Consider the following 27,877-nt stretch of genomic DNA (forward strand, 5'->3'; position numbering starts at 1 on the left):
ATTTAAGTTACATGTAGACTTATTATACTAGCAGGTTTTTGCAGCAAAAAAAATTCTGAAAAATACAGCTCCTATTGCTTTATCATTCACATCCTGTGACCCTCCCCCCCCCCCCCCCAAAAAAAAAGAAAGAAAGGAAAAATAAGAAAAAAAAAATGGATGAAACTTTCTTTTTCAACTACTGCCTTAACATTTTTCTGCAATTCTAGCTAACTCCCTAACAGAATGAAACGGCTAATGAAATGTTTTACTATTTTTTTTTACTTTTGCACAACTTAATGTGCATCTATAGTGTATACAGAACAACTAAATGTGCATCTATAGTGTATACAGATCTCGAAGTCACCTTATGTTTCAACCAAAAAGTTTATCTTCTATGATTTTTCAGAGGTTTATGGACCTAATAAATAAATATAAATGCAAACTTTTTTGGTGTTATACATTTCCCATTTTCTATTTAGATTTCTGATGTCTCAACACATAACAATTATTTAGAATTCCTGGTTAATATTTTAAAGGAAAAAAATCGCTCGTGAGACACTGGGGAAAATTCCATGTGTTTGAAACATGACCTTCTAATACTAGTGTAATGTACACAAACCGTTGCGTGTGTTGGAATGTATGAACTGCAAATTTGAATTTTTATCTCGCTATAAAATTAATCCATATCAAGATAAATGTACCATTTAGGTAGCTTTGTTTTACAGGGGTACTTAATTACAAATGTTATTGTTTAGTTACTTGATAAAAAAAAAATGTTGTTAACTTTTGAAATACATGTATACATGAATCTCACCCAGGTCTCATTATAAACGATGATGACAGGTTAACATGTTTAATTCAATGATAATGCTGAAAAAAGGATGTGGTTTTAAGTTTTTATATGCAGAAATTTATGGTTTTCAACTTATTGCATGTAAATGTATAAAGAGTCTTTATTAAACTTTTATGAAAGAAGTCATCTTTCCTTAATATCTTATTATTTCAGTTTTTGTCACGTCTTAAGTTTTCTGTCAATTACCTGTAAAATATATAACAACAACATTATTATTTATTTATTCAAAAGAAACAAATCATAGTAATATTATATATACGCATCTAACTTGAAATCGAGATAAATAATTCTGTATGAGAAAGTATTTTAAAAATCGAATTTCTTTTTTTTATATGCTAGTCGATGAATATTATAATAATCTATATATACTTCGTTTAACTTCCTTGTTACGTGATCATTGAGTATGCGCCTTCTCTATGTCTTAAACTCATAACTCCTCCCCTTTTCAATCTTACAGTTACTGTATATATATATCATGTCTATATCTGTATTCCCAGAAAGACTACTGTTTTGTATCAATTTTCAAGTTGTCCATACTCATAGAATAATCAGATTGACAATACTCTACCATGGTGTCCCTGTCCGGACACTCTGTGTACCACCTATATGCTATCACTGTGTGGTTCTGTCTGCTGTCAGTCTCCCAGGCTAAATATGGTGAGTAAACATAACGTACAAGTTTATTTTAACAATAATAACGTACATGTAAATATGCATTTGAGTGTACGTAGTTAGACTTGCAATGTTCAACGTGTGAAATAATCGAATAGACTTCAACTGTAAACTTGTAAAGAGAAATGTTTACAAATTTTGTTGTCATTATGGTTAAAACACAAAAAACTGGATGACTAAACGTGTTATATTAGGACTCTGATAGTCCCGTGATTAAAGGTACTCGGCTTTACAAAAAATGCATGAAACATTTGTCTAAAACGTTTCAAGTAAATGTATAAGCCCCGGTCACACTATCACGATTTAGAGCTACGAGCTATCACGAGTACTGGTGAGATATAACTCGACAAAACTCGGCGAGTTTGATGGTTTTTGATGACATGGACATCAGTTCGACTTTTGCTTGAAATCACTTCCACACTGACACAACGTCTCTTTAATGTATGTCACAGGAAGACTAGACAAGTTATTGAGATAAGTTTTGGGTTTTGAAGGTCAGATTTAGACGTTTGCTTAGATTTGATGCTCGTGATATGAACTTGATTGTCAACTCTATTCTTTAAGCGTGTGCTTTACACAATATTTGCTTTAAAATGAATGAGGGATATTTTGATCTGTTTGATGATGATAACCCCGACAACCATACTTGTGATTATGCAGAATCAAGACCTAGTGGCTATCAAATGAATGATGTATGACTACGAAATGACATAATGCAGCATTTTGTTCAATTAAATTGGATTTTAGAGTTACCCATTCAACAATAGACATGCTATGTTGTTTCAAAAACAGAAAACATATATTTTTTTAAAAGTGTTTATGCACAATTTTGTTTAACAAAATTTATTAGAAAATAAAGTTACAAAAATAAAAGGTGAACAAATTTCATGAACATGATTGTATGTAACACTTTACATTGTATAACATGAAATTAGAATAGCTTTCCTTGATGCATAATAATAATAATAAAGTATAAGTCTAGGTGTAGTGAAGTACCTTAATTAAGATAGCTTTTGAATTATTTTATTCAAAACAGCATTTTTCGATTCCTGCATTTCCCAGAGAGTATTCAGAAACTTGTCTTTTCTCTTCTTCTAAGATTTTGCGCAATTCCTGTTTCGTTTTTCTTCCTCCTTTTTTTCTGGAGGCGGAGTTTCCTGTATTTGCCATCCTCTTCCTCATCTGATTTCTTGAATGTCATTTTTTGTAAGAGAGCCTCTAGCTGTTACTGGAGCTAATGTTGGGTCTTAAGAAAAAAAAATTTCCATTTTTTTTCACGGAGGAAAGGTCGTGACCTTTTGTTTCCTGATTTGTTTGATTCCAAAACATATTTTCTGTATCCGCTTTTCAAAGTATAAACTCTCTCTCTTGCATGCTCCCCTGTGATGTTAATATTGCTTGAGGTCTCTTGATGGAGGGCTGCAGCTATATCATCACATACTTTCTTTTTGTTTTGGGTTGTCTGCAATATGCCTGCATTATCCTTGTAGATGGAAAGAGAAGAAGTAAAAAAACACTCATAAGGTTATAAACTTGAAATACCATCTTGATATAACTTGTAATAAATGTGTTACTTTGGTTATATATATTAAAAGCGTTCATAACATTCTTTTATAGTTATATAAAAATGAAAGCGCTTAAGCTATATTGAACGTTTTTCGTGTTTTCTTATTTAATTTATATATATATATATATATATATATATATATATATATATATATATATATATATATATATATATATATATATATATATATATATATATATATATATAACCAAAGTAACACATTTATTACAAGTTATATCAAGATGGTATTTCAAGTTTATAACCTTATGAGTGTTTTTTTACTTAAAGAATATGATTAGTGTATGCGTTAAAATTGAATATCATAGATCTATGTTATAGTTCTGTAGTCTGTCACCAAACGTGCACGTGTTGTATATGCATAAATCATCAGGAATTTCTACAGTCAGATCATTTATAGAGTTAAAAGCGTTCATAACAAATAATCATATCAAGGATTCCGCCGATTCTAATCCCCATTTTCAGGAGTTAGAATCAGAGGAATCTCAGATTATATCAACCCATATATTTGCCAATGAACATGAACACCGTAGCTTAATTTGACAGTAAAAACACTTTATAAAAACTTTGCTCACAGAAATGCATGCTGCTGCCGACTGTTTGACTCGTCTTTATGAGTTACAATTAGAAAAAAATCTTCGCCGATGCCCAGTGATTTCTCTAGTCCCGCCATATTGAACTTTTCTGATGACGTTACGCTTCACACTTGCCTAAGCTCTAAGTTGCCGGTAGATTTGATGACCTTGTTTAAAATCGAAAATACACCGATGGTACACGTTGGTAACCGATTGCAAACATTTGCATCCGTTGGTTAACTAATATACCAATGGTAACAATCTGTTGAACCCTGATACATGTTGCACCTAATTACTGTCATATCGATCCAATTTTAAGCTAATTTTGTAAGTATGTGCAGTAAGTATAAGTAGAGAGGAAATAAAAAATAGGTCATTTTGGACGAAATAAAAAAGAGATAAAATAAACAGTTAAAACATAAATGCAGATATTGCATATTGCCAAACCATTAAATTGGAAAATGGGAAATTACACATCTACAAACAGAGACCGGGGACACGGATACAATGTTTGTTATTAAAATGCAAAATAAACAAATTTTCAAAAAAATTCTAAACCAGGAAAAAAACCCCAAAAGTAAGATAACAACAAGATACAAAAGAAAAAACTTAATACTGTATTCATCGTTAACACTTTTGACTAAATTAAACACAAATTAAATGTTTCAAACTGATCAACTTTCTCCAAAAGTATAGAACGGTTTTAGGGGGAAGAAGGTCTATCTATTTTGTAGGATTTTTTATAACTTGGAAATATTACAAAATTCTCATATCACTAATGATGCACACTGATACACAGTGATGCAAGATATGTATAATTCTTCCTGCGCTCGTCGCTACGGTAGCACCTTAAAACATATTATAAGATGTATTATAATTCGAAAATAATATCCTGCTGTCCATACTAAAATAAAACCTGAACACACATATCAAACTGATAGTGTATCAATGATATCGATACAAACGCATGACCTGCTTTCTTATGCAGACAGGCACTTGAACCCGATGTTAATTACTTACTGAATAAACTAGATGTTGTCATTAGACAGTAATACCCGCACCAAGTGTTTACCTCTGCATGACACTATCTTGTAGCAGTTTTGGTAAAAAAAAAAAGGCGGCCACATACTATTTCTTGTGGTTCTTAAAAATTACATTTTCGGCTTTTTATGTACAATCTTGGGTTGAACTAGTTTAGAATAAATTATTAAGTCTATTGTTAGTCTTTGATGAACCTTTCAATAAACCACTACAAATCCAAAGACAAGAATGTTTGACTAGATTCATCCAAAGAATGCCATTTCACAGTATAATTGAATATTACTAACAAAACATTTACCCAACAACTATTGATCAAAGTAGTAAGGGGAACAGAACATACAACACAGCAATTACTAATCAAAGAAATAAGGGGGTATACAATGCGTTATATGGATACAATACTAATATTTGAACTTCCAAAAAGATTAATGGGCCTTTTTATGTTTCCAGTGTATTTCATTTCCACACAATAATTATTGAGAAATGTTGGTGTCTTCCGGAACCTGAATGAGACAAATTTCTGCACGGTTGTGTTGGAAACTTTGTGAGGTGATTTTTTTGTTTCTTAATTGGGGTCCAAATTTGTCTTCATGCTGTTTTCTTCATCTTTTTCCTCAATTGGAAGTTGCATGGTGTTGTTGTCAGGTAACGACTTAATGTGGGAGGTTGAACATCTGACCCTTTCTCTGTAGGTGTGAGGGTGTGGGTTGCTTTGAACCCATGTAAAATTATGAACTTAATATTCACACAACAGTTTGATTAAGTTGATGACTGTAATTCTAGCTGCTTTGTGTCGTGAATGTTGAAAAACAGTCAAATATAATGTCCTCTTCTTTAATGAGATCTCGGCTATCAGTTTCATACTTGTCTATTTTTTTCCCCCTTTTCTGAGTTTGCTGAAGGCAGATTCATTTTCAGGTTTTCATCATCCTTTTCTTTTGTTGGATCATTTGGTACATCAAATGATGTTCCTTCTCTTCTTTGTGTTATTATTGACCCTTTCTTTGACACAATCTTGTAAGGTTTTGCATCATAAGTTAGGGTGAACTTTCCTCTTTCTGCATCTGATCACATAGTTTCCTTTTTGTTTCTTTGTTGCACTGGTTGCTCAATTTTTTGGTCTTCATGGAGTTTAATTTGAAAATTCTTTAGATCGTCATCCCTATGTTATAGTTTTTCTACATAGGGGTTGCTTAAGGTGTTTGACTTATTCACTAATATTGTTGGCAATTTTGTGTCAGGGTCTCTGTTGAATAACAACTTGTGTGGACAGATACTGGTTGTTGAATGAGGGGATGCCCTATACTGAGGAAGAATCTTCTGCATTTCTTGGTTTTCAGTTCTTTTCTTCAATGGTAGTTGTTGTTACTATTTTCATTAAAGGCTTATTGAAGGCCTCTGCTTGTGCATTTGGTCTTGGCCAGTGTGGAGTAATATTCCTATGATTAAATCTAATGTATTCTGCATTTTGTGCAAATTGTTTGGAGTTGAATGGGCTACCATTATCTGTATTTACAACCTTAGGAATTCCGAATGAGCTAATCACTTTATCTAACACTGGTATTGTTGCATTCGCTGATAGTGAGAAACCTCTAAGAATTTCGACAACTAGATATCTTGAGTATTCGTCTTTTATTACAAATAGTTCCCAGATAGAGGAGTACCACAAAAGTCTGCACTAGATCGTCCCCAAGGTCTGTTCGAAAGGGGGCTCATTTTTAGTAGTTCTCGCTGTACGATAGGTTTAGCCATAGACTGACACATTTTCCAATGATTTTGTCAACTTTTTCGTTAATGATTTGAAACCAGATTTTGGAACGGATGAATGACTTTGTTTTCATGATTCCTTGATGTCCTTTGTGTTCGATAATGATAGCTCGGTTCCTGAGATTTCTCAGTATCACTATTCGTTTTCCTCGCAGTAAAATGTTATCGGAATGTACTACGAGTTCGTCTATAGACTTCAAAGAGTACTTATCATCTCGTAGACTTCAAAGAGTACTTAGCTCCAATATGTCAATGTCTTCATTGGCTTCAATTGGTTGACTTTATGCCACTGTCCCTTTCTGGTAAACTCGATTGCTCGTTAGATTGTTTTGCCCATGAGAGTGGCTGACTTTATTTTATCAAGTGTCATTGCCTTTGGTACAGATGACTCAAATATAAAGTTTACGTAGTACTCTGCAACATTTTTCTCATGGCCCGATGAGATGCTTCCCTCTCGATGGTGGCGTAAAGGATAGTCTACCGTGTTTTCCTCACCGGGTCTGAATACTATTTTGAATTACTAGTAGTATGGCTGCAGTCCCCATCGTTCGATACGCAGGGTTGGTTATGGCTTGGTCATTATTTTTCTAAAGGCTTGTGGTCTATGATTATTGTGAACTCCGGAGATCCAGAGAGATACGTATTGAGATGTTCGCAGGCCAAACGACTGCAAGCGCCTCCCTCTCTGTCTGGCTGTATCTACTTTCAACTGTTGTTAGTGCCCTGCCGGCGTAAGGAACATCGTTATTGCACTGTGTTATGGTGGCTCAGAGGCCTACAGGGCTTGCATCCACTATTTTTCTGTTGGTATGGAAGCATTTGAAATACGCGATTGTTGTCTGGTCCGATAGAATCTCTTTCAGATTTTTGAATGTCTTTTAATGAATTTCGGTCCATTTCCAAGGAACATCCTGGTGTGTAAGCCATTAAGTGGGCTCCCAAACAGTTGTTAGATATAGTTCTTGATAAACCAGGTGCTTTAGATAGTCAAGCCAATGAAGATGCAATTTCCTTTACTGTTTTGGTTGGTTTTGCTTCTTTGATTGAGACTGACCTTCTCTGGATCTTGGTAGAATTCTTCCGAGCCGAATACTACTGCAGAGAGTGATATCTTCTTCTTTTTGAACTGACATTTTTATACAGTGTAAGTCCGGCTTTTCTGATAGCCTGAAATGTTTGTTTTTGTGCTCTATCATGCTCTTCTTAAGTTTTGCTAAACACGATTAAGTCGTTTTATATATATTATTTGATTCATACATGTGTTGAATGACACTGCGTATTGCTTCTTGGAATACCTCAGATGCCGAGGATATTCCGAAATTCAGCCTTTTGTATGTGATAAAATCGTACATGGGTTGAAAAGGTGATGATGTATCTTGAGTCTTTATCCAGTTCTAGGATATGATAGCCTGATGCCAGATCATGTTTGCTGATGAGTTTAGCGCTGTTAAGACCATTAACAATTTCATATAAGGTCGGCATGACGTGACATTCTCTGGCAATTGCTTTATTTGGTTCCCTCGTGTCCACGCAAAACCAGATTTCTTACCCTCCATTTTTAGGTGGCGTAACAATAGGAAATATCCATGGAATAGGCTGATCTTCAACTTTTTCGATGATACCTGCATCAACCATCCGTTTTATACCAGCTTTACTTTGTTACATACTTGTAGATGGAAGGGGATTCTTCTGTGTCGTATTTTGTTTATATGCGGGGTGAATGTCCAGTTCTTTAGTATTCCTATGCCATTAAACAAGTCCTGGTATTCCGCTGAGGGATTAGTAACTCTCTTGAGTTTGTTTATTCATTGTGCCAATCCCAGATCTGATGCAATTAGAATTCGGAAGGGATCCGTAGGTCCTTTCTATCAGAGAAGCTTGCAAATATCATGTTTTGTTTTTGTTTCCACATGGATTCTCAAGGTTCCGTATCTCTTCAGTGGATAACCTCCTCCACATGGAATTAGTTTCGGCTCTTTATCCTTTTTCACTTTGGTCAACCTTATTCTTTTGTATGTTTTAGATCAATTATGTTGATTAATGCACTCGTGTCTATCAGTGAATCAGTTGGTATGTTGTTATGTGCTTGAACCCTTGGCGGTTTTTTTTATCCTTTGATTTTGAGTTTTTATGTTGTACACATACTTATCACTGTCACTGCTCGTTTCTTCATAACCTGACTTATGGTCTGTCTCATAATTCACAACTCTCACTGGTCTTGGAGGTTTCACTTTGATTTCTTGAAGCACGTTCGCTTAAAATGATTTGCTTTTCAGCAGAAGTTGCAGGTGACATCAATGACTTTGCACTTGGAGGATCTTTGGGCCCATGTGTGAAATTAATTTCGTCCTGTAGCTCTGGGTTTTTTTTTTTTTTTTTTGCTTTCTTTTCTGAAATCTTCCTATTTCTCCTTTTGGATTTTGTGCTTTTGGCGGTGATTGCCTCAGGGAACCCGAAAGTTTGTTTCCATCCTGGCTGAATATTTCTCTGCATCCTCCATTGACCGGTCTAGTTCGGTTACAACTTCCATGCTTGTATACTTCTCTGGATCTCTCAAGACTCTCTTTCTTAACTGAGTGAATTGTCAGTCTGATGTTAACTGTGAGCGTATTCGATATTTAGTGTCTAACCAAAACACGTTACAAACCCCAGGCGCAATGTTTGACTATAAAAAAAAACGCGTACATGTACCTAACCAGCAGCGATAATAAGCACTTTTTAAAAACTTTTGAATGAACATCGTTTAGACTTTGAGGTATTAGGGTTGATCCAAAAGTAATGTCACTGATACGATAAAATCGTAAAAAATCGGCGTAATTTATATTTGCTTTTATAAATATCGAGAAATTAAACGTAATGTAAATCGAGGATATCTTTGGATAGAGTATAGAAAAAGTGGTTTAATGTTGAGCGTCAGATGAATGGCGCGGATCTTGTATATATTGAAAGAGGGAAATATTCGCTTCCGTTTTATTATCGCCCCTTTCGCCCTCGTTGTCAGCGATCGTATTTAAGACTGGGGGAATCCCAATGTTCTTATTAGTTATATCTTTAGTAAACAAGTGTGTCTTGGCGAATTTAAGACGGGGCGACTCCGTTTTCAGGTGTATATGGGCGAAAATAACTCGCGGCAAAAATAACCCTGTTCACAGTATTTATATTACTATGAATAATGATATATACCACACCTAAACTTTATTATATATAATTATGTGCAAGTACACTTAGCATCGCTTAATGAGTTTGTATTCATCCCGAAAATTACAAAAAGAGTACACTGTGTGTTCATCTTCACAGTTAATGTCGCCCTTAACAAACCAGTATACCAACAGTCCTCATACGAACCAGCATACTTCAAACCAGATGACGACCTATATATATATGATGGTGCAGGGGACAAATCCAGTGGCGACAAAATGGACGTAAAAGCTGACGGCAGTAAGGCTGTTGACGGACGTAAATCAGATCCTAGTCGTGATGGAGATCAATGCGCTGTATCATATGTTTCACAAACCGCCACCTTGTGGGTGAACCTGACCAGCATCCACAGCATCCATCACATCACCATCTACTTCCGGACGGACAATGATCTACAGAGTATAGTAACATTTTCTTATTTAAATGTTAACCCCCGGATAACATTTTTGTTAAAACTCAAATTATATTTATATCTTCTGAATACTAGTATTTTATTTGATAATCATCTTTTTCTATTTGATGTTTAAGTTCGTATCACAATTTGACTTTACTCGTTGAAATAGTTATTTTGCATATTTATTTGTTAATTTCTATATACTGCCGTGCACTGTTTATACCCCGTAGCTCGGTAATTTTTTTGTTTGTTTGTTTAAATACGAATAATTGTTAATTTTTTTATCGCTTGTTTGTGCTTTGTTTAATTTACAATTATATTTAACTATTGAATTTTTTGACATGATTTAATTCGTGATCGATAAAAAATATCGCGGAATTGAGAGCACGTTTTCCAGAAACTTGTACGCTTCATACTTCAAATAAGATAGTGTAACCATGGTAATTTTCAACTAGATGCTGTCCTGTACCCGCACCATTGTTACCTCTGATTATTTTCTCCCTCTTTCACTCCTCCGAAAAAAAATATTTTCTTGACTAATTGATTGAAAAACAAATCAGATTTTTTTAGGATTGGTGCGTTCGTTACAAATCGCATTTAATATCCATTCAGCATACAAATAAACGACAACACAAAATATTAGTTAATCTCAAAAATCATATTTTGGTCAAGGTGGGTAGGGAAAACCAAAGACACAACTTGTACTGCTTTGTAACGAACGTCGCATAGATCGAATACTCCCCGGTTAATCTATTTATACTGAGCTTGAAAGCGCTCATGCATGAAATAACCAGTCTTGAAGAAAACCAGGTAATACGAAAACTATCGGAAATTAACGAAAATAAAAACGTAAAGAAATGAATTTATTTTCTCCCTCGTTTCACTCCTCGGAGAATATTTTCTTGCCTAATTTATTGAAAAACAAAATATATCTCTTAGCATCGGTGCGTTCGTTACAAATTGCATATACAAAGGAGTATTGCATTAATATAAATTAAATACAAAAATTTTACAAACCAAGATTCATTAAAACAAGTAATTTTTGTTCGAAGCTATCCTTAATTTATCCGTCTTTGGCTTTGTCTGTGACCCGACGACCAAGTATTTTCAACAATCGATCAGACACAGTTTAATCAGCAGCAATGACACCACCACTGCGTAAACTATGTAACGCAAATTTGGACATACTAAGGCCAATTTCGATGATAACTATGTTTCTCTAGTTCTCGTATATGAGAGAGGTTTTGATTTGTTAAAAGCTATATATATTTTTGGATTTAAAAAAAAAAAATAACGGCTGTTAAAAGATAATTTTCGGAAACTTTCTCTAACCATAACATATCAAAATATTTATTCAACCAAAGAACGTTTCCAGTCCTTGCTATAATCACGGAATTTCCTCTTCTATAAATATCAGCTTTACTCATAGGAATGTTGATTTCAATATAAGCATTTTCCTACTTAATGTCACGCATTCTAATATTTGAATATTTTAACTCACTAAATAAAAAAAATCCGGAAAACCTAAGTAAACACATCTCAAATGTTCTTAATTGCAAATTATTTAAAGGATCTTGGAGTAGAAATCCATTAACTTGCGTAGTACTCGTATATCTTTGATGATAGGCTCCTTTTTGTTGATAGGTTATTATAACATACGTTTCCCTCCTTCAAGCACTAGTTTTAAAAACTTGTCCTAACATGGATTCAAACTTGAAGAGAATTCGTGAGTCCAGAGTATACTGTAGAAATATGTTTCAAAAAATGGAAGATGAAACCCTCTGTTGCACCAAACCTCCCACGAAAAGAGCTACGGTAGGTACTGATGCTGGAAGATGTACAAAAGAATGCTTCAAACACCAGTCTCTGAATTATGAGTAATATGTGTCGTATTTCTTGTTCGTCGAATGATATTTTGCGTTTTTCACAATATGCGGCAAAACATTTACTGCATCTCGTAAATGACGAGATTTCTTAAACTTTTCAATCTTTAACCATTGGCCTTAAAAGTTTTGTACATTCTGTAATACATAAAAAATGCGCATTAGAAAATCATATCAACAACAAAGCAATATAATCCAACTAGTATAATGCACACAAAACGTTACTTATATAGAATACAAAAGAACAATTGTCCATATACTGGATAGCAGTCATCCATAAACTGGACAGCAATGATTCAAATATCATTTTTTTAAAAAATCTTTGTATATAATTGAATAGCAGTCATTCATTAGTAATACATTACTTCAATTCACAGGAGAGTAGCCCTCCTTTTCGAATAGCAGTCATCCAAGCATAACGAATCATTCCAATAATAACTTTTAGTACATGGTCAGCGGTCAATCATTGTGTATTAATCTCAAACATACAATACGTATCAATATATATAATCAATTATACCTGCAGCAGTCATATACTATACAGTCATGTTTTATGGGTTCATATGAATATACAACTTCAAAATAAGCGTCCGGTTTTAACACTATATCGTTGCTGTTAAATTTCTGGGCTACAAAAATGTTATCTTTATCAGCACCTTGAACGAAAATTTCTTTTCGATGTTTATATTCTATGCTATCTTTAACAATCCACAAAAACCCTTGGCCCCACAATTGAATAAATGTCTTACTACCCTCCCTATCAAAGAAACCGGCGGCACAATCCAATTTTAATTTTGTGTCCAATCGAACGCAAAAGCATCTACACCGCTTGTTCCAGGTGTCGTAAACAAAGAATAAAATTTATTAATTTTTTGAAATAATTGCAACTTGCAAAAATATCACACGTTTAGGCCCTGAAAACAGTATTAAACATGAAAAAATATTATTGCTCACAACCCAATCGTCAAAATCAAAAATATTGCTCACCAAATCCGCTTCTACATTTTGGTATCGTGAAACCCAGACTACAAAAAAAAATATATTCCTACTCAAAGAAATTGTGAATGTAGAAAAAGCAACAGTGTGTAGTTCCGGCTTCATACTGCCTATTTGCGAAATTCTAACAATATTTTGATTATCTTAATAAAGTCTTACAGATTTATTTTCTAATATATCGCAAATTGTTTTCATGAACATTAAAATCTTTTTAGCTCTCTGAAAGTTGAACTCTGAACTCTGTCCAATTCTTCCCACATAATTTGAATAACTTTATTAGTAGAATCAATCATCACTCCACCATCAGCAAAGTCACTAGTATCAGTAAAAACAATGCGTTGTGGAATACGGTACCATGGGGAAATAACTCTAGCAGGTATCAATCGGATATAATCCAACCAAGAATCTAGCTCGCACAACGCGGGAAATGAAATATCAATCTTTTCATCCCAACATGATGCATTCGCAATTAACATAGACAATTGTCTGGTTGTTATTTGAAAAACAGGCCCAAGTGCAAACTTAAATGAAATAAAACTTTCTACAATAGAAGCAATTTCTCTAGCAGAAACATTATCCCTTTCTTTCGTTTTTTTAAAACTTACTAACTTATGTATAGGAACTTCTAAATTCCATTCAAAACCGAGCCACTCATGCTTTTGAACTGGATTCCAAATGCTCTTCTCTTCATTGTCAAGAAAACCAGCATGCAATAAATCTTGTTGCATATTCTCTGACATTAAAATACAGTTTTGATTCGAATCACACACCCAGCCATCGTCTAAATACATAATTACACCCTGCGCTTTTGCTCTGCAGTGCAATAATAATGGTCTTAAAACTTTTGTAAAGAATATAACCAGCACTACTGAGACCAAAGAGGAGGACTGTAAAAACAAAGTAACGCTCTGAACCACTAAAATTCCACCGAAAACTTAAATATCTAACAAAATCTGAATGAATATTTATGTGGTGATATCCACTTGTCAATCGAATTTAATCATGAAACAACCTTTCTTGACAAAATTGTGACCCTCTAAAGAACCTTCAAATTTGAACTTTCTCTTTACAACACATGCGTTAAAGTGTCTGAGATCAAGAATCAATCTTGGCTTTTTATTCAATGGAGCTAGATAGACAGTCAGTGGGTTTACACAACAGGGCGGTTCTTTAACAATTCTGTAATCGCCTTTTCAACAAAAGGGGCGCTCTGCAGTGCTGATTTTTTGCTAGACAAAAACACACTTTCAGGGTGTGTGTAAGGAATTTTATGACATTCAGTATACAATCATCAGGCTGTATAACATTTTTCCAAATTACAAAAGAATTTTTTAAACGATTTCTAACTAAAATGCTAGATTTTAACACAGAGTCAGATTGTAATCTAATAACTGATGTATATCATGATACTCAACGTCACTGCTGATTTGCTATCAATGTTGGGACGAGTGCAGATGATTGTGGTTTCTGTTTACTGGAACTGCTGGGTGTACGAGCAGAATCTGGCGAAGAGACCCGGGAGTCGACAGAAGTGGCAGACGATGTTTGCGTTCTGTGCTTGTAAAGGTTTTCTGTTGTTGGGGAAGTTGAATCTCGGCACGAACTGCGGACGACTGTTGAATTTTGCACTCCCAAGAAAAAGCTGCTGGATGGATAAGCCGTTGAACATCCCCGTGGTTCTCTGAAAACCCGGTCTTTCGTACGGAGATTGTCGCTTTTTGTTTTCGGTTTTTGAAATGGCAGAACATAGTCTGGCGGCATCCTCACTGTTGTCAGCAATGTCAGAATCAACATACTCCTTAACGATCCCCCAGCCACGTTTATCAGCCATGTGTAGAATTTTGTCTCTCTGAGGAATGACCTCTTTCTCCGAAGAATTTAAATCAGTGATTCCGCTGAAGTCGCCATCTACAAGTTTCTGTGATTGAAGCTCTAAACCACGCAGTCTTACCTTGTTAAAGTTATACTAAATTTTCTTCCCTTCCCCTCGAAACTGATTGTTTGGATGCGTAATGTATGTCACTGAATAAAGAAAATGAAATTAATTACTAAAGTTCAAAACATTCGTGGTATGTTTTGTTTTCGCTATTAATGGGAGGTGTTGCACCATCACGTAAATGTAACCCCTTGGATACACCACAGAACGTGCAGCATAGGAATAGGAAGAACGAAATACTTTAATTCACAGAGGTTTAAAGAAGATAGATATCTTGCCTCTTCAATTTCAAGTAATGCACCCCCACCGATAAATCATTTCGCAAGAGGATGCTCTGCTTTGCGATGCCCTTGCTAATCTAGCTTCTTTTATCAGTTCATCTTTGGTCGTGATTCTTTTGTAGAGTTTAATAATTCGCTCGCGAAATTCGTCCTTGGATTCTCAGTGCACGTCTCCAATACAACAGACAAACTACTAGGAACTCTCTGTTACAAGGACTACACCTTTACACTAGACACCATTCCTTCTGTCTTTACCACCACCTGTCATGTACATGGACAGTACGTCATCTACTACAACGAGAGACTACCAGGAGTTGCCTACCCTGACGAATACTCTAAATTAGTTGACAGCGCCCTCTGTGAAGTGGAGGTGTATAGTGAGTGTTTCTTATTTCTAGAGTTCAACTTTGAATAATGATGCTGTGGATGTACATTTGTCAATACAATTTCAATGCACATTTAGAGCAGCAATACCCCGTCCAATGACACGAGTTGTTTTGGTTAGATTTTAAAATCAATTCTTAAAATCCTAATCTTAATAAATAGGAATAGCTGAAGAAATCTTATTCAAACTCAATTTTTGCCATAGAATGCAGAATTGTTGTAGCACTGATATAACCACAAACACGCGCTTTTATCACATCCCCTGTATCATCGGCTGCTTTTCAAATTCTAAAAACCTGGATTCTCTGTAGTCAAAACCAAGGCGCCATGTCATAATCAATTTAATATAGATGTCGTAACAATTTTTTCCGAAACATGTAAGATTAATAGTTTTTTCATTTAAGAAATTAGTTTAATAATTTTTGTTTTGATCAACGTATCAAAGAAAAAAATGACAGGAAAAGTGCATTATTTCGCTTAACGTTTTTTGAAGTCCACAAAACTTCAAGTGTTATTAAAAAATAAGTTTAAATAATACATAATAATTTAATTGAAGCGGCTAGCAGGAATACACATAGCATTAACAACTTTCAAAATGGAGTTTTGAGCTGAATTAAACGCAAAATGAATTAGGTAATATGAACCTGCTTTACTTGGCTGCAAGACTATTTAAACCTGGATACAGTAAAACAGACCGATGCAAAAAACAAGATGTAAGAGGACACGATCGTGGACAAAAAAGCTTTGACACATTCGGAGATTTTTGTAAAGTCGTTCTTAAAATCGTTAAGGTTTTTGTTAATTCGTATAACTCAGAATTATTCGCATTTTCTTAAGTCGTACCAAGAATTATTCGAATTTTTTTTTAACCTTTTGTTCAAGTTACCCTTGTAAGCCCTATACCAAAATTATGCAATTCTTGGCCCCTTGGTCAGGTTATCTTAAATAAAACATGGTTACTAACAACCTTACTTTAGTTTAACCATTAAAATATATACACATATAACATAGCTTGAAAGTTAACAAGTATGGGTAAATTTATTTCTATCAGAGGTTTGTACCTTTTCAATATCAGGTCTTGTACTCTATCATCATTTTTAAGTTTTTCACAAAATTAAAATTATAGGTTTCATAGTCCCTTTTTAAAAGATTTCAGGCAAGGAGGTGGTTATTGCTACAATATCATAACTTTTCTACACCAGAAAAAAAACTTAATTAAATGCATAAATGAGCCTCGACAAATTTTTGTATGGGCCAAGATACTCTTTGCACCTGTTTCGAGTAACAGAGGGTGAATGACTCTTGTCCTCAAACAAACAAAGTGTGCCTACAATAAGGTATACAGTAACGGTTGTTTGCTTTCAGTTCAGTACATACTTTTTCATCATTGTCTTTAATTTAAAAAAAAACATGCATTAAAGATAGAATATTGAAATAAAATACAAAATGCACAATTCTGTATTTAAAAAAGATAAAAAGGTCTTTATACAAACCAATAATTAAAAAAAAATCATGCCAACTGTTTGAATTGAACAAGCTTACAAAAGAAACTAAAGATATGCGGTAGGTGCAAGCTTTGAAACCAAATGAGGTATTCAAAGCTTCAAGGTTTAACACGTATATATAAATCACTATTATTTGAAAAAAGTTTTTAAAACAAAATTGTATGTTTCTTGCAAATTTTGACCCTCAGGGCAAGGATGCCCTTTAAAAAAAAGAACCTTCTTAATCTATTCCTTTGATCAAAACACATAAAATTATCCTGATAGATTTATAGGTCAAACGTTATGCTGATATAGACAGTTTTAAAGCAAAACTTATGTTTAAGACACAATGTAGGTTAAATGAAGAATAACAAGCGCAATAATATGCTAGATTCTAAACGAAAATTCGAAAAAATAATAGATAAGTGTACAGTAAATATTATCATTTTTAAAGGGATATTTCCTGGAATGCGATCTCCATTAGAGGTCATTTCTTTTGTTATATACAAGTGATCCTTTGAAGCATTACAGTAATTTTTATGCTATATGTATTTCAGATGATAACATATCCTTGTTAATAATGTATATTGGTATCTTTATTTCAAGCAATTAACTTTATATTAAGCCAGCGTTTTTAAATGATAACTAACAAAACAGTCTTTCCAGAGCCTTATTCGTGTTGTCATTCAAAACACCAATGTTTTTACAATTCCCTTTATCATTTTTTCTTTGGAATTAGTTAATTATTGAATTAACATCATAAAAATATACATTTTTTAGGATTTGACCGGTAAATAAAATCGCTCTCTGAATGTGTTCGGCAAAATTTTTTTTTTATTTTCGTTCCATTGTATAGACCAATTGGTAATGTTTAAGTAAACAATGTGTGTTTTTAATAGCATGTGGTCTAGGATATTATGGTGCTGAGTGTCAACAAGAATGTGGACACTGCCGTGACTTAACTCAGTGCTTCCACACCAACGGGTCATGTTTAACGGGATGCGAAGTTGGTTATCATGGGGAAATATGTAAAGAACGTGAGTTGAAATATAATTTACTCGATTAAAGAACCAAAAAACTACTTTTACTTATATTTTAGTTGGCGAAATGGCAGGCATCCGTTATATATGTACGTAGATTTTTATTCATACTTTATATATTAACTTAAGCTTGCCCACACGGATTCTTTGGACTGGATTGTGCTGACAGATGTAAAGATACCTGCGATGGTTGTAACAGATTCAATGGTTCTTGTGATTCTGGGTGTAATCCTGGATGGCAGGGATATGACTGCCAAGATGGTACTTTATTGCATACACAGTTTATTATTTGAACTAAGTCGATCGGTTGAAAAAAGATATATTGATATGCTTAAAATCTGTTTAAAGTTTATAGATAAACAATCAATGTGATCAATAATGACACACAGGTATTACTATTAAAAATATTAAAAGATTTAATTCAAATGTAAAGATAGCCAGTCAGGTTTGTTTTGCCAAAAGAAATAGGTCATTATATGAAGCTGTTTATTTGTTAGATAGCGATAAATACTTTTAAGTTTCATATTATTAAAATTCATTTTTAGAATTAAAAATGTAAGTGCTTGCTAAGGGTAACGGTGCTAACTTTATAGATACTAGATATTAACTATAAAAAGACTTTATTTTAAAAGTAAAATAAATATAAAAAAAAAAAGAATGCAGGCAATTCAAAATACATTTATACATAGAGTTTTGCAAAATATATCGATATGGTCTTTTTGCCCTACTACCGTTAAATTGAATATGAGAAATTTAAATTGTTTTAGAAATTGCAAAAATCTTACATAAATAAACTATTCCAATCGGATTTTTTTCTATTAATGTTGAAAATCAATTATCTGCAAAATGTATCCTGCACATTCCGAATTTTAAAAAAAATAAAAAAATAAAAAAAAATTTGCAATTGCAAAACTTACTGATATTTTTTTTAAGTATGAATTCACGGTTTATAATGGACAAACTCTTCCAACTCAATTTATACTTATATAAATTGGTTGCCATTTAATTTATTCTAAAGATATAGTTTTTTTTTAAAACTGCCATTACTTTGGAGGTTTTGCTTACAGCAAAACAATTTTCTCTCTCACCAGCTTGTGACCAGGGATCATTTGGAGATAACTGCCTTCAAAAATGCGGGCACTGTCGTGACGTCAACCAATGTTCCAATATTCATGGGACTTGTTTGACAGGATGTGATGCTGGTTATCAAGGGGACTTGTGTAAAACACGTGAGTAATAACGTTTAACAAGGTATGAACTTCAGATCAAACCTACCCTTTACAAAATATGCTACATTCTGAATGAAAATTCGAAAACAAATAGATAAGTGTACAAAGTGTAAAACTTATCAAATAAACTTTGTTTTTTAAAAGGGATTTTTCCTGGAATGCGATCTCCTTTAGAGGCCAATTCTTTTGTTATATACAATTGATCCTTTGAGGCATTGCAATAATTTTTATGTTCTATGTATTTCAGATGATCAAATATCCTTGTAAATTATGTATATTGGTATCTTTACTTTTAGCAATTTACTTTATAGTAAGCCAGCGTTTTTAATTGATAACAAACAAAAACAGTCTTACCAGAGCCTTATTCGTGTTGTCATTCAAAACACCAATGTTTTCACATTAATCTATATAATCTTTTCTTTGGAATTAGTTAATCATTGAATTAGCATCATAAAAGAATACATGTACATATTTGAGGTTTTGAACGGAAGATAAAATCGCTCTCTGAAGTTGTTCGGCAAACATTTTTTTTAAATTTTCGTTCCTTTGTATCGACCAACTGGTAATGTATAAGTAAACATTGTGTGTTTTTAATAGCATGTGGTCAAGGATATTATGGTGCTGAATGTCAACAAGAATGTGGACACTGTCGTGACTTAACTCAGTGCGTCCACACCAACGGGTCATGTTTAACGGGATGCGAAGTTGGTTATCATGGGGAAACATGCCAAACACGTGAGTGAAAATATAAGTCATTCAATTAAAGAACCGAAAAACTACTTTGACTTATATTTTAGTTGGCGAAATGGCAAGCATTCATTTCATATGTACGTAATTTTTGATTACTACATTATATATTAACTTAAGCTTGCCCATACGGATTCTTTGGACTGGATTGTGCTGACAGATGTAAAGACACCTGCGATGGTTGTAACAGATTCAGTGGTTCTTGTGATTCTGGGTGTAACCCTGGATGGAAGGGATATGACTGCCAAGATGGTACTTTATTGCATACACAGTTTATTATTTGAACTAAGTCGATCGGTTGAAAAAAGATATATTGATATGCTTCAAATCTGTTTAAAGTCTATAGATAAACAATGTGATCAATCATGACACACATGTATCAGTATTAAAAGATTTCATTTAAATGTATAAATAGCCAGTCAGGTTTGTAAATGTTGTTTTGCCAAAAGAAATGGGTCATTATATGAAGCTGTTTATTTGTTAGATAGCGATAAGTACTTTTAAGTTTCATATTATTAAAATCCATTTTTAGAAATTAAAATGTAAGTGCTTGCTAATGGTAACGTTGCTAACTTCTAGATACTAAATATTAATTATAAAATGACTTTATTTTAAAAGTAAAATCTATATAAAAAAATGCAGATAATTCAAAATACATTTATACATAGATTTTTGCAAAATATATCGATATGGTCTTTTTGCCCTACTACCGCTAAATTGAATATGAGAAATTTAAATTGGTTTAGAAAATGCAAAAATTATACATAAATAAACTATTCCGATTGGATTTTTTCTATTAGCGTTAAAAATCAATTATCCGCAAATGTATCCTGCACATTCGGAATTTTAAAAAAAAAATAAAGAAAACAAATTTGCAATTGCAAAACTTAATGATATTTTTTTTAAAGTATGAATTCACGGTTTATAATGGACAAACTCTTCCAACTCAATTTATACTTATATAAATTGGTTGTCATTTAATTTATTCTAAAGATATAGTTTTTTAAAAAATTGCCATTACTTAGGAGGTTTTGTTTACAGCAAAACAATTTTTCTCTCACCAGCTTGTGACCAGGGATCATTTGGAGATAACTGCCTTCAAAAATGCGGGCACTGTCGTGACGTCAACCAATGTTCCAATATTAATGGGACTTGTTTGACAGGATGTGATGCTGGTTATCAAGGGGACTTGTGTAAAACACGTGAGTAGTAACGTTTAACAAGGTATGAACTTCAGATCAAACCTACCCTTTACAAAATATGCTACATTCTGAATGAAAATTCGAAAAAAAAATAGATAAGTGTACAAAGTGTAAACATTATCAAATAAACTTTGTTTCTTGAAAGGGATTTTTCCTGGAATGCGATCTCCTTTAGAGGCCAATTCTTTTGTTATATACATTGATCCTTTGAGGCATTGCAATAATTTTTATGTTCTATGTATTTCAGATGTAAAAATATCCTTGTAAATTATGTATGTTGGTATCTAAACTTTTAGCAATTTACTTTATAGTAAGCCAGCGATTTTAATTGATAACAAACAAAAACAGTCTTACCAGAGCCTTATTCGTGTTGTCATTCAAAACACCAATGTTTTCACATTACTCTTTATAATCTTTTCTTTGGAATTAGTTAATCATTGAATTAACATCATAAAAGAATACATATTTTAGGTTTTGACCGGAAAATAAAATCGCTCTCTGAAGTTGTTCGGCAAACATTTTGTTTTTTATTTTCGTTCCTTTGTATCGACCAACTGGTAATGTATAAGTAAACATTGTGTGTTTTTAATAGCATGTGGTCAAGGATATTATGGTGCTGAATGTCAACAAGAATGTGGACACTGTCATGACTTAACTCAGTGCGTCCACACCAACGGGTCTTGTTTAACGGGATGCGAAGTTGGTTATCATGGGGAAACATGCCAAATACGTGAGTGAAAATATAAGTCATTCAATTAAAGAACCAAAAAACTACTTTGACTTATATTTTAGTTGGCGAAATGGCAAGCATTCATTTCATATGTACGTATATTTTGATTACTACATTATATATTAACTTAAGCTTGCCCATACGGATTCTTTGGACTGGATTGTGCTGACAGATGTAAAGACACCTGCGATGGTTGTAACAGATTCAATGGTTCTTGTGATTCTGGGTGTAACCCTGGATGGAAGGGATATGACTGCCAAGATGGTACTTTATTGCATACACAGTTTATTATTTGAACTAAGTCGATCGGTTGAAAAAAGATATATTGATATGCTTCAAATCTGTTTAAAGTCTATAGATAAACAATCAATGTGATCAATCATGACACACATGTATCAGTATTAAAAGATTTCATTTAAATGTATAAATAGCCAGTCAGGTTAGTAAATGTTGTTTTGCCAAAAGAAATGGGTCATTATATGAAGCTGTTTATTTGTTAGATAGCGATAAGTACTTTTAAGTTTCATATTATTAAAATCCATTTTTAGAAATTAAAATGTAAGTGCTTGCTAATGGTAACGTTGCTAACTTCTAGATACTAAATATTAATTATAAAATGACTTTATTTTAAAAGTAAAATCTATATAAAAAAATGCAGATAATTCAAAATACATTTATACATAGATTTTTGCAAAATATATCGATATGGTCTTTTTGCCCTACTACCGCTAAATTGAATATGAGAAATTTAAATTGGTTTAGAAAATGCAAAAATTATACATAAATAAACTATTCCGATTGGATTTTTTCTATTAGCGTTATAAATCAATTATCCGCAAATGTATCCTGCACATTCGGAATTTTAAAAAAAAAATAAAGAAAACAAATTTGCAATTGCAAAACTTAATGATATTTTTTTTAAAGTATGAAATCACGGTTTATAATGGACAAACTCTTCCAACTCAATTTATACTTATATAAATTGGTTGCCATTTAATTTATTCTAAAGATATAGTTTTTTTAAAAATTGCCATTACTTAGGAGGTTTTGTTTACAGCAAAACAATTTTTCTCTCACCAGCTTGTGACCAGGGATCATTTGGAGATAACTGCCTTCAAAAATGCGGGCACTGTCGTGACGTCAACCAATGTTCCAATATTAATGGGACTTGTTTGACAGGATGTGATGCTGGTTATCAAGGGGACTTGTGTAAAACACGTGAGTAGTAACGTTTAACAAGGTATGAACTTCAGATCAAACCTACCCTTTACAAAATATGCTACATTCTGAATGAAAATTGGAAAAAAAATAGATAAGTGTACAAAGTGTAAACATTATCAAATAAACTTTGTTTCTTGAAAGGGATTTTTCCTGGAATGCGATCTCCTTTAGAGGCCAATTCTTTTGTTATATACATTGATCCTTTGAGGCATTGCAATAATTTTTATGTTCTATGTATTTCAGATGAAAAAATATCCTTGTAAATTATGTATGTTGGTATCTAAACTTTTAGCAATTTACTTTATAGTAAGCCAGCGATTTTAATTGATAACAAACAAAAACAGTCTTACCAGAGCCTTATTCGTGTTGTCATTCAAAACACCAATGTTTTCACATTACTCTTTATAATCTTTTCTTTGGAATTAGTTAATCATTGAATTAACATCATAAAAGAATACATATTTTAGGTTTTGACCGGAAAATAAAATCGCTCTCTGAAGTTGTTCGGCAAACATTTTTTTTATTTTCGTTCCTTTGTATCGACCAACTGGTAATGTATAAGTAAACATTGTGTGTTTTTAATAGCATGTGGTCAAGGATATTATGGTGCTGAATGTCAACAAGAATGTGGACACTGTCATGACTTAACTCAGTGCGTCCACACCAACGGGTCATGTTTAACGGGATGCGAAGTTGGTTATCATGGGGAAACATGCCAAATACGTGAGTGAAAATATAAGTCATTCAATTAAAGAACCAAAAAACTACTTTGACTTATATTTTAGTTGGCGAGATGGCAAGCATCCATTATATATGTAGGTAGATTTTGATTACGACATTATATATTAACTTAAGCTTGCCCATACGGATTCTTTGGACTGGATTGTGCTGACAGATGTAAAGACACCTGCGATGGTTGTAACAGATTCAATGGTTCTTGTGATTCTGGGTGTAACCCTGGATGGCAGGGATATGACTGCCAAGATGGTACTTTATTGCATACACAGTTTATTATTTGAACTAAGTCGATCGGTTGAAAAAAGATATATTGATATGCTTCAAATCTGTTTAAAGTCTATAGATAAACAATCAATGTGATCAATAATGACACACATGTATCAGTATTAAAAGATTTCATTTAAATGTATAAATAGCCAGTCAGGTTTGTATATGTTGTTTTGCCAAAAGAAATGGGTCATTATATGAAGCTGTTTATTTGTTAGATAGCGATAAGTACTTTTAAGTTTCATATTATTAAAATCCATTTTAGAAATTAAAATGTAGGTGCTTGCTAAGGGTAACGTTGCTAACTTCTAGATATTGTATATGGTAGGTAATAACAACGGTTTATTACATATTCTGATAAACTCCTGATCGTACGACTGAACGTGAACAATGTAAGCAAGTTCACATAAAGTACCGACTGCACACAACACAACAGAAAGTGGACCCCAGTAGTCCTCTTTCATTATCCGCTATTAGGGCGGCTTCAGAACAAAGCCTGTGCAATCTCCTAGTGAACTCAGAGCCGACTCAGAGCGGACACAGTATTGGGGGAGGCAATTGCAAGTTGCCTAGATATTCTGAGCTTGGAAAACCACATTTCTTTCACACAGTGAGAAATTGTTAAAAGATATATAATTAAAAATTCTACATGTATATGAATATAATGATCCGTGTTAATTCTAAAGAAAGGTAAATTACGAATGCTTTGCAAAACTATTTTTATTTGCGTTAAAAGAAATTAATATGTAATACTGTTTAACAAATCATTATTTTAGAACATATTTATGCAAAAGACGAAAAATATTTTTTGTATGAATTACTGAAAACGGTTCACCATTAAACAGAAAGTTTTTAAAAACATTTCTCTTGATTTTTCAGTTAGATTCAGGATACAATAGATAGAATAGGATTAAGTTTGCCTTCTATCCCGAGTTCTGAACCTCTGCCCTGTATCCTATATCCAGCATTCTATTCAATTATATTCTATATACAGGGAAATATTCGGCCCTGATTTCTTTTCGCCCTCGTTTACAGTGGGCGAATTTAAGACTGGGCGAATTCAAATGTCTCAAACCATCTCTTTTTACACACAACTGTGTCTGAGCGATTTCAAGATGGGGCGAAACCGTTTGCAAGCATAGAATGGCGAGAGTTACACGGGGCGAAAAATAACCCTAGATATTGTAATTTGTATACTTTATTGACAGTGGTATTGTTAGTGGTTTTATGCATTTTAACTACTGTTCTAGATCAAAATGTCTTGTAACCGAGCCTATTTTAAGTTTAAATCAAATAGACTATTTTTTTGGTCCTGCATGATAGAAGACTTTTGCAAGTTTATCTATTTATGTTATATAGCTTGCCCATATGGATTGTTCGGACAAAATTGTACTGGTGAATGTAACGATACATGTACGGGTTGCAACAATGTGAATGGTCTGTGTGACAGAGGATGTCATCCAGGTTGGAGGGGAGAATACTGTGATATAGGTAGGTTACTTCATACGACATGCGTTTCTGTTGTTAATATAAAATTTTATCCATATTTCATAACCATAATATCTATCGGTTCGTTGAAGATATACTTTCATACTTTTATTCTATTAACAGTTATTTTAAAATCATTAATACAGAATATATCTCCAGAAACAACGGTAATTATTGAAACGTTTTTTATAAGACCTATGTTTTTGATATCTTTAGAACATTTTTTATCATGGTGTATACACTTGCAGCTTGCTTTGTACATTGAAGGTAATAACAACGGTTTAGATATTAAATATCATGATATATTCCTTATCGTATACCAGAATGTGACACTGTAAGCAAGTTCACACAAAATACCGACTAAACACAACACAACAGAAAGCGGACCCCAGTAGTCCTCTTTTATTATCTGCTTTGGGTCCGCTTTGGATCTGCTAGGGCGGCTTTAGAACAAACCCTGCGCAATCCCCTAGTGTACTAAGAGCCGACTCAGACAGGACACGGTAATGGGGGAGGCAAGTTACTTTTCCTAGATATTCCGAGCTACGGATATCATATTTCCTCCACCCAATGAGAAATTGTTAAAAGATATATGATTAAAAATTCTACATGTATATGAATATAATGATCTGTGTTAATTCTAAAGAAAGGTAAATTACGAAAGCTTTGCAAGTATACTTTTATTTGCGTTAAAAGAAATTAATGTGTAGAATGGTTTAACCAATCATTATTCTAGAACATATTTATGCAAAACACAAAAAAAAAAAATTATGAGTGACTGCAGAACTGTTTACCATTAAACAGTAGGTTTTTTTTTAACTTTTCTCTTGATTTTTCAGTTAGATTCAGGATACAATAGATAGAATAGGATAAGTTTGACTTCTATCCCGAGTTCTGTACCTCCCTCTGCCCTGTATCATATATTCAGCATTCTATGCAATTATATTATTTGTATACTTTATTGACAGTGGTATTGAAGGAGGTTATATGAATTTTAACTACGGTTCTAGATCAAACTGTCTTGTAACCGAATAAATACAGTAAAACCCGTTTAGTACATAAACGGATATAGCGAATTCTCGGATATATCGACGTATTTTGAATCCCTGGTAAAATGTTTAACATATCTTAGAAAATCTTTACGATATTAACGTATTCGAATGTAACGAATTTGCGGATAAAGCGAACTCATATTGAGTTCCGTAGAGGTAATAATAACGAAATTTAACACTTTTATAACAAATTTCTTTACAGTTAAAAAAGTTTTTAACAGAATAGTTTGAATGAATTTATTTTCATTTCAATTCATAATCCAACTATCAAAGGTATCAAAATAATGTATTTTTATTTTAAGCCCAAATTAACAAAAATTATAGTCCGGTAAAAAAAAGCATGTATATTGTGAATTCGCTGAAGTTATTATTACGAATTCGTTATACGGATATAACGAATTACGGATATAACAAAGTAAATCCATTGGTCGCTAGGACTTCGTTATAACCGCGTTTTACTGAATTTTAAGTTTAAATCATAAAGACTGTTTTTTTTTGTCTTGCATGATAAAAATAAAGATTGCAATCTTATCTACTTATGTTATATAGCTTGCCCATATGGATTTTTCGGACAAAATTGTACTGGTGAATGTAATGACACATGTACGGGTTGCAACAATATAAATGGTCTATGTGACAGAGGATGTCATCGAGGTTGGATGGGAGACAACTGTGATATAGGTAGATTACTTCATACGGCATGCGTTTTTGTTGTTAATATAAAAAAAACTGTATCCGTATTTCATAGCCATAATATCTATCAGTTCGTTAAAGATATACTTTCATATTTTTATTCTAATAGCAGTCATCTTAAAATTATTTATACAGACTTTATCTTCAGAAACAACGTTAGTAATTAAAACGTTTTTGATAAGACATGTTTTTGTGTGCTTTAGAACATTTTTATCATGATGTATATGCTTGCGGTTCGTTTTGTATATGATAGGTAAACAACTGTTTAAATATTCTGATATAACTCCTGATCGTACACCTGAACGTTAACACTGTAAGCAAGTTCACATAATATCTAGTCATTCTCTGATTTTTATTTTAAAAAATCTCCACAACTTTACTCTTTATTCATATAACTGCATTTTAATGTCGCTTTAGAAAGGTCGCATCATCTAATATG

The 27,877-nt window shown here is 33.1% G+C and overlaps 1 protein-coding gene across 1 annotated transcript; it reads left to right on the forward strand.

Moving 5' to 3' along the window:
* The first annotated feature begins 1,357 nt into the window (after positions 1-1,357).
* Positions 1,358-27,375, forward strand: LOC117681975 (multiple epidermal growth factor-like domains protein 10). Its single transcript, XM_066081555.1, has 17 exons — positions 1,358-1,492; positions 9,773-10,072; positions 15,286-15,540; positions 17,931-18,068; positions 18,201-18,332; positions 19,139-19,300; positions 19,898-20,035; positions 20,168-20,299; positions 21,112-21,249; positions 21,842-21,979; positions 22,112-22,243; positions 23,060-23,197; positions 23,786-23,923; positions 24,056-24,187; positions 25,565-25,696; positions 25,942-25,960; positions 27,295-27,375. The coding sequence occupies exons 1-16, from the start codon at positions 1,405-1,407 to the stop codon at positions 25,956-25,958; spliced, it is 2,310 nt and encodes a 769-aa protein (XP_065937627.1). The 5' UTR covers positions 1,358-1,404; the 3' UTR covers positions 25,959-25,960; positions 27,295-27,375.
* The last annotated feature ends 502 nt before the right edge of the window (positions 27,376-27,877 follow it).

The sequence above is a fragment of the Magallana gigas genome, chromosome 4 (genome assembly GCF_963853765.1).
Source record: "Magallana gigas chromosome 4, xbMagGiga1.1, whole genome shotgun sequence".
NCBI classification, from domain to species: Eukaryota; Metazoa; Mollusca; class Bivalvia; order Ostreida; family Ostreidae; genus Magallana; species Magallana gigas.

Coding starts and splice junctions, on each gene's coding strand:
- LOC117681975 (XM_066081555.1), top strand. CDS start 1,405: ATGGTGTCCCTGTCCGGACACTCTGTGTACCACCTATATGCTATCACT. Junction 1,493..9,772: donor AGTCTCCCAGGCTAAATATG/GTGAGTAAACAT, acceptor TCATCTTCACAG/TTAATGTCGCCCTTAACAAA. Junction 10,073..15,285: donor GACGGACAATGATCTACAGA/GTATAGTAACAT, acceptor ATTCTTTTGTAG/AGTTTAATAATTCGCTCGCG.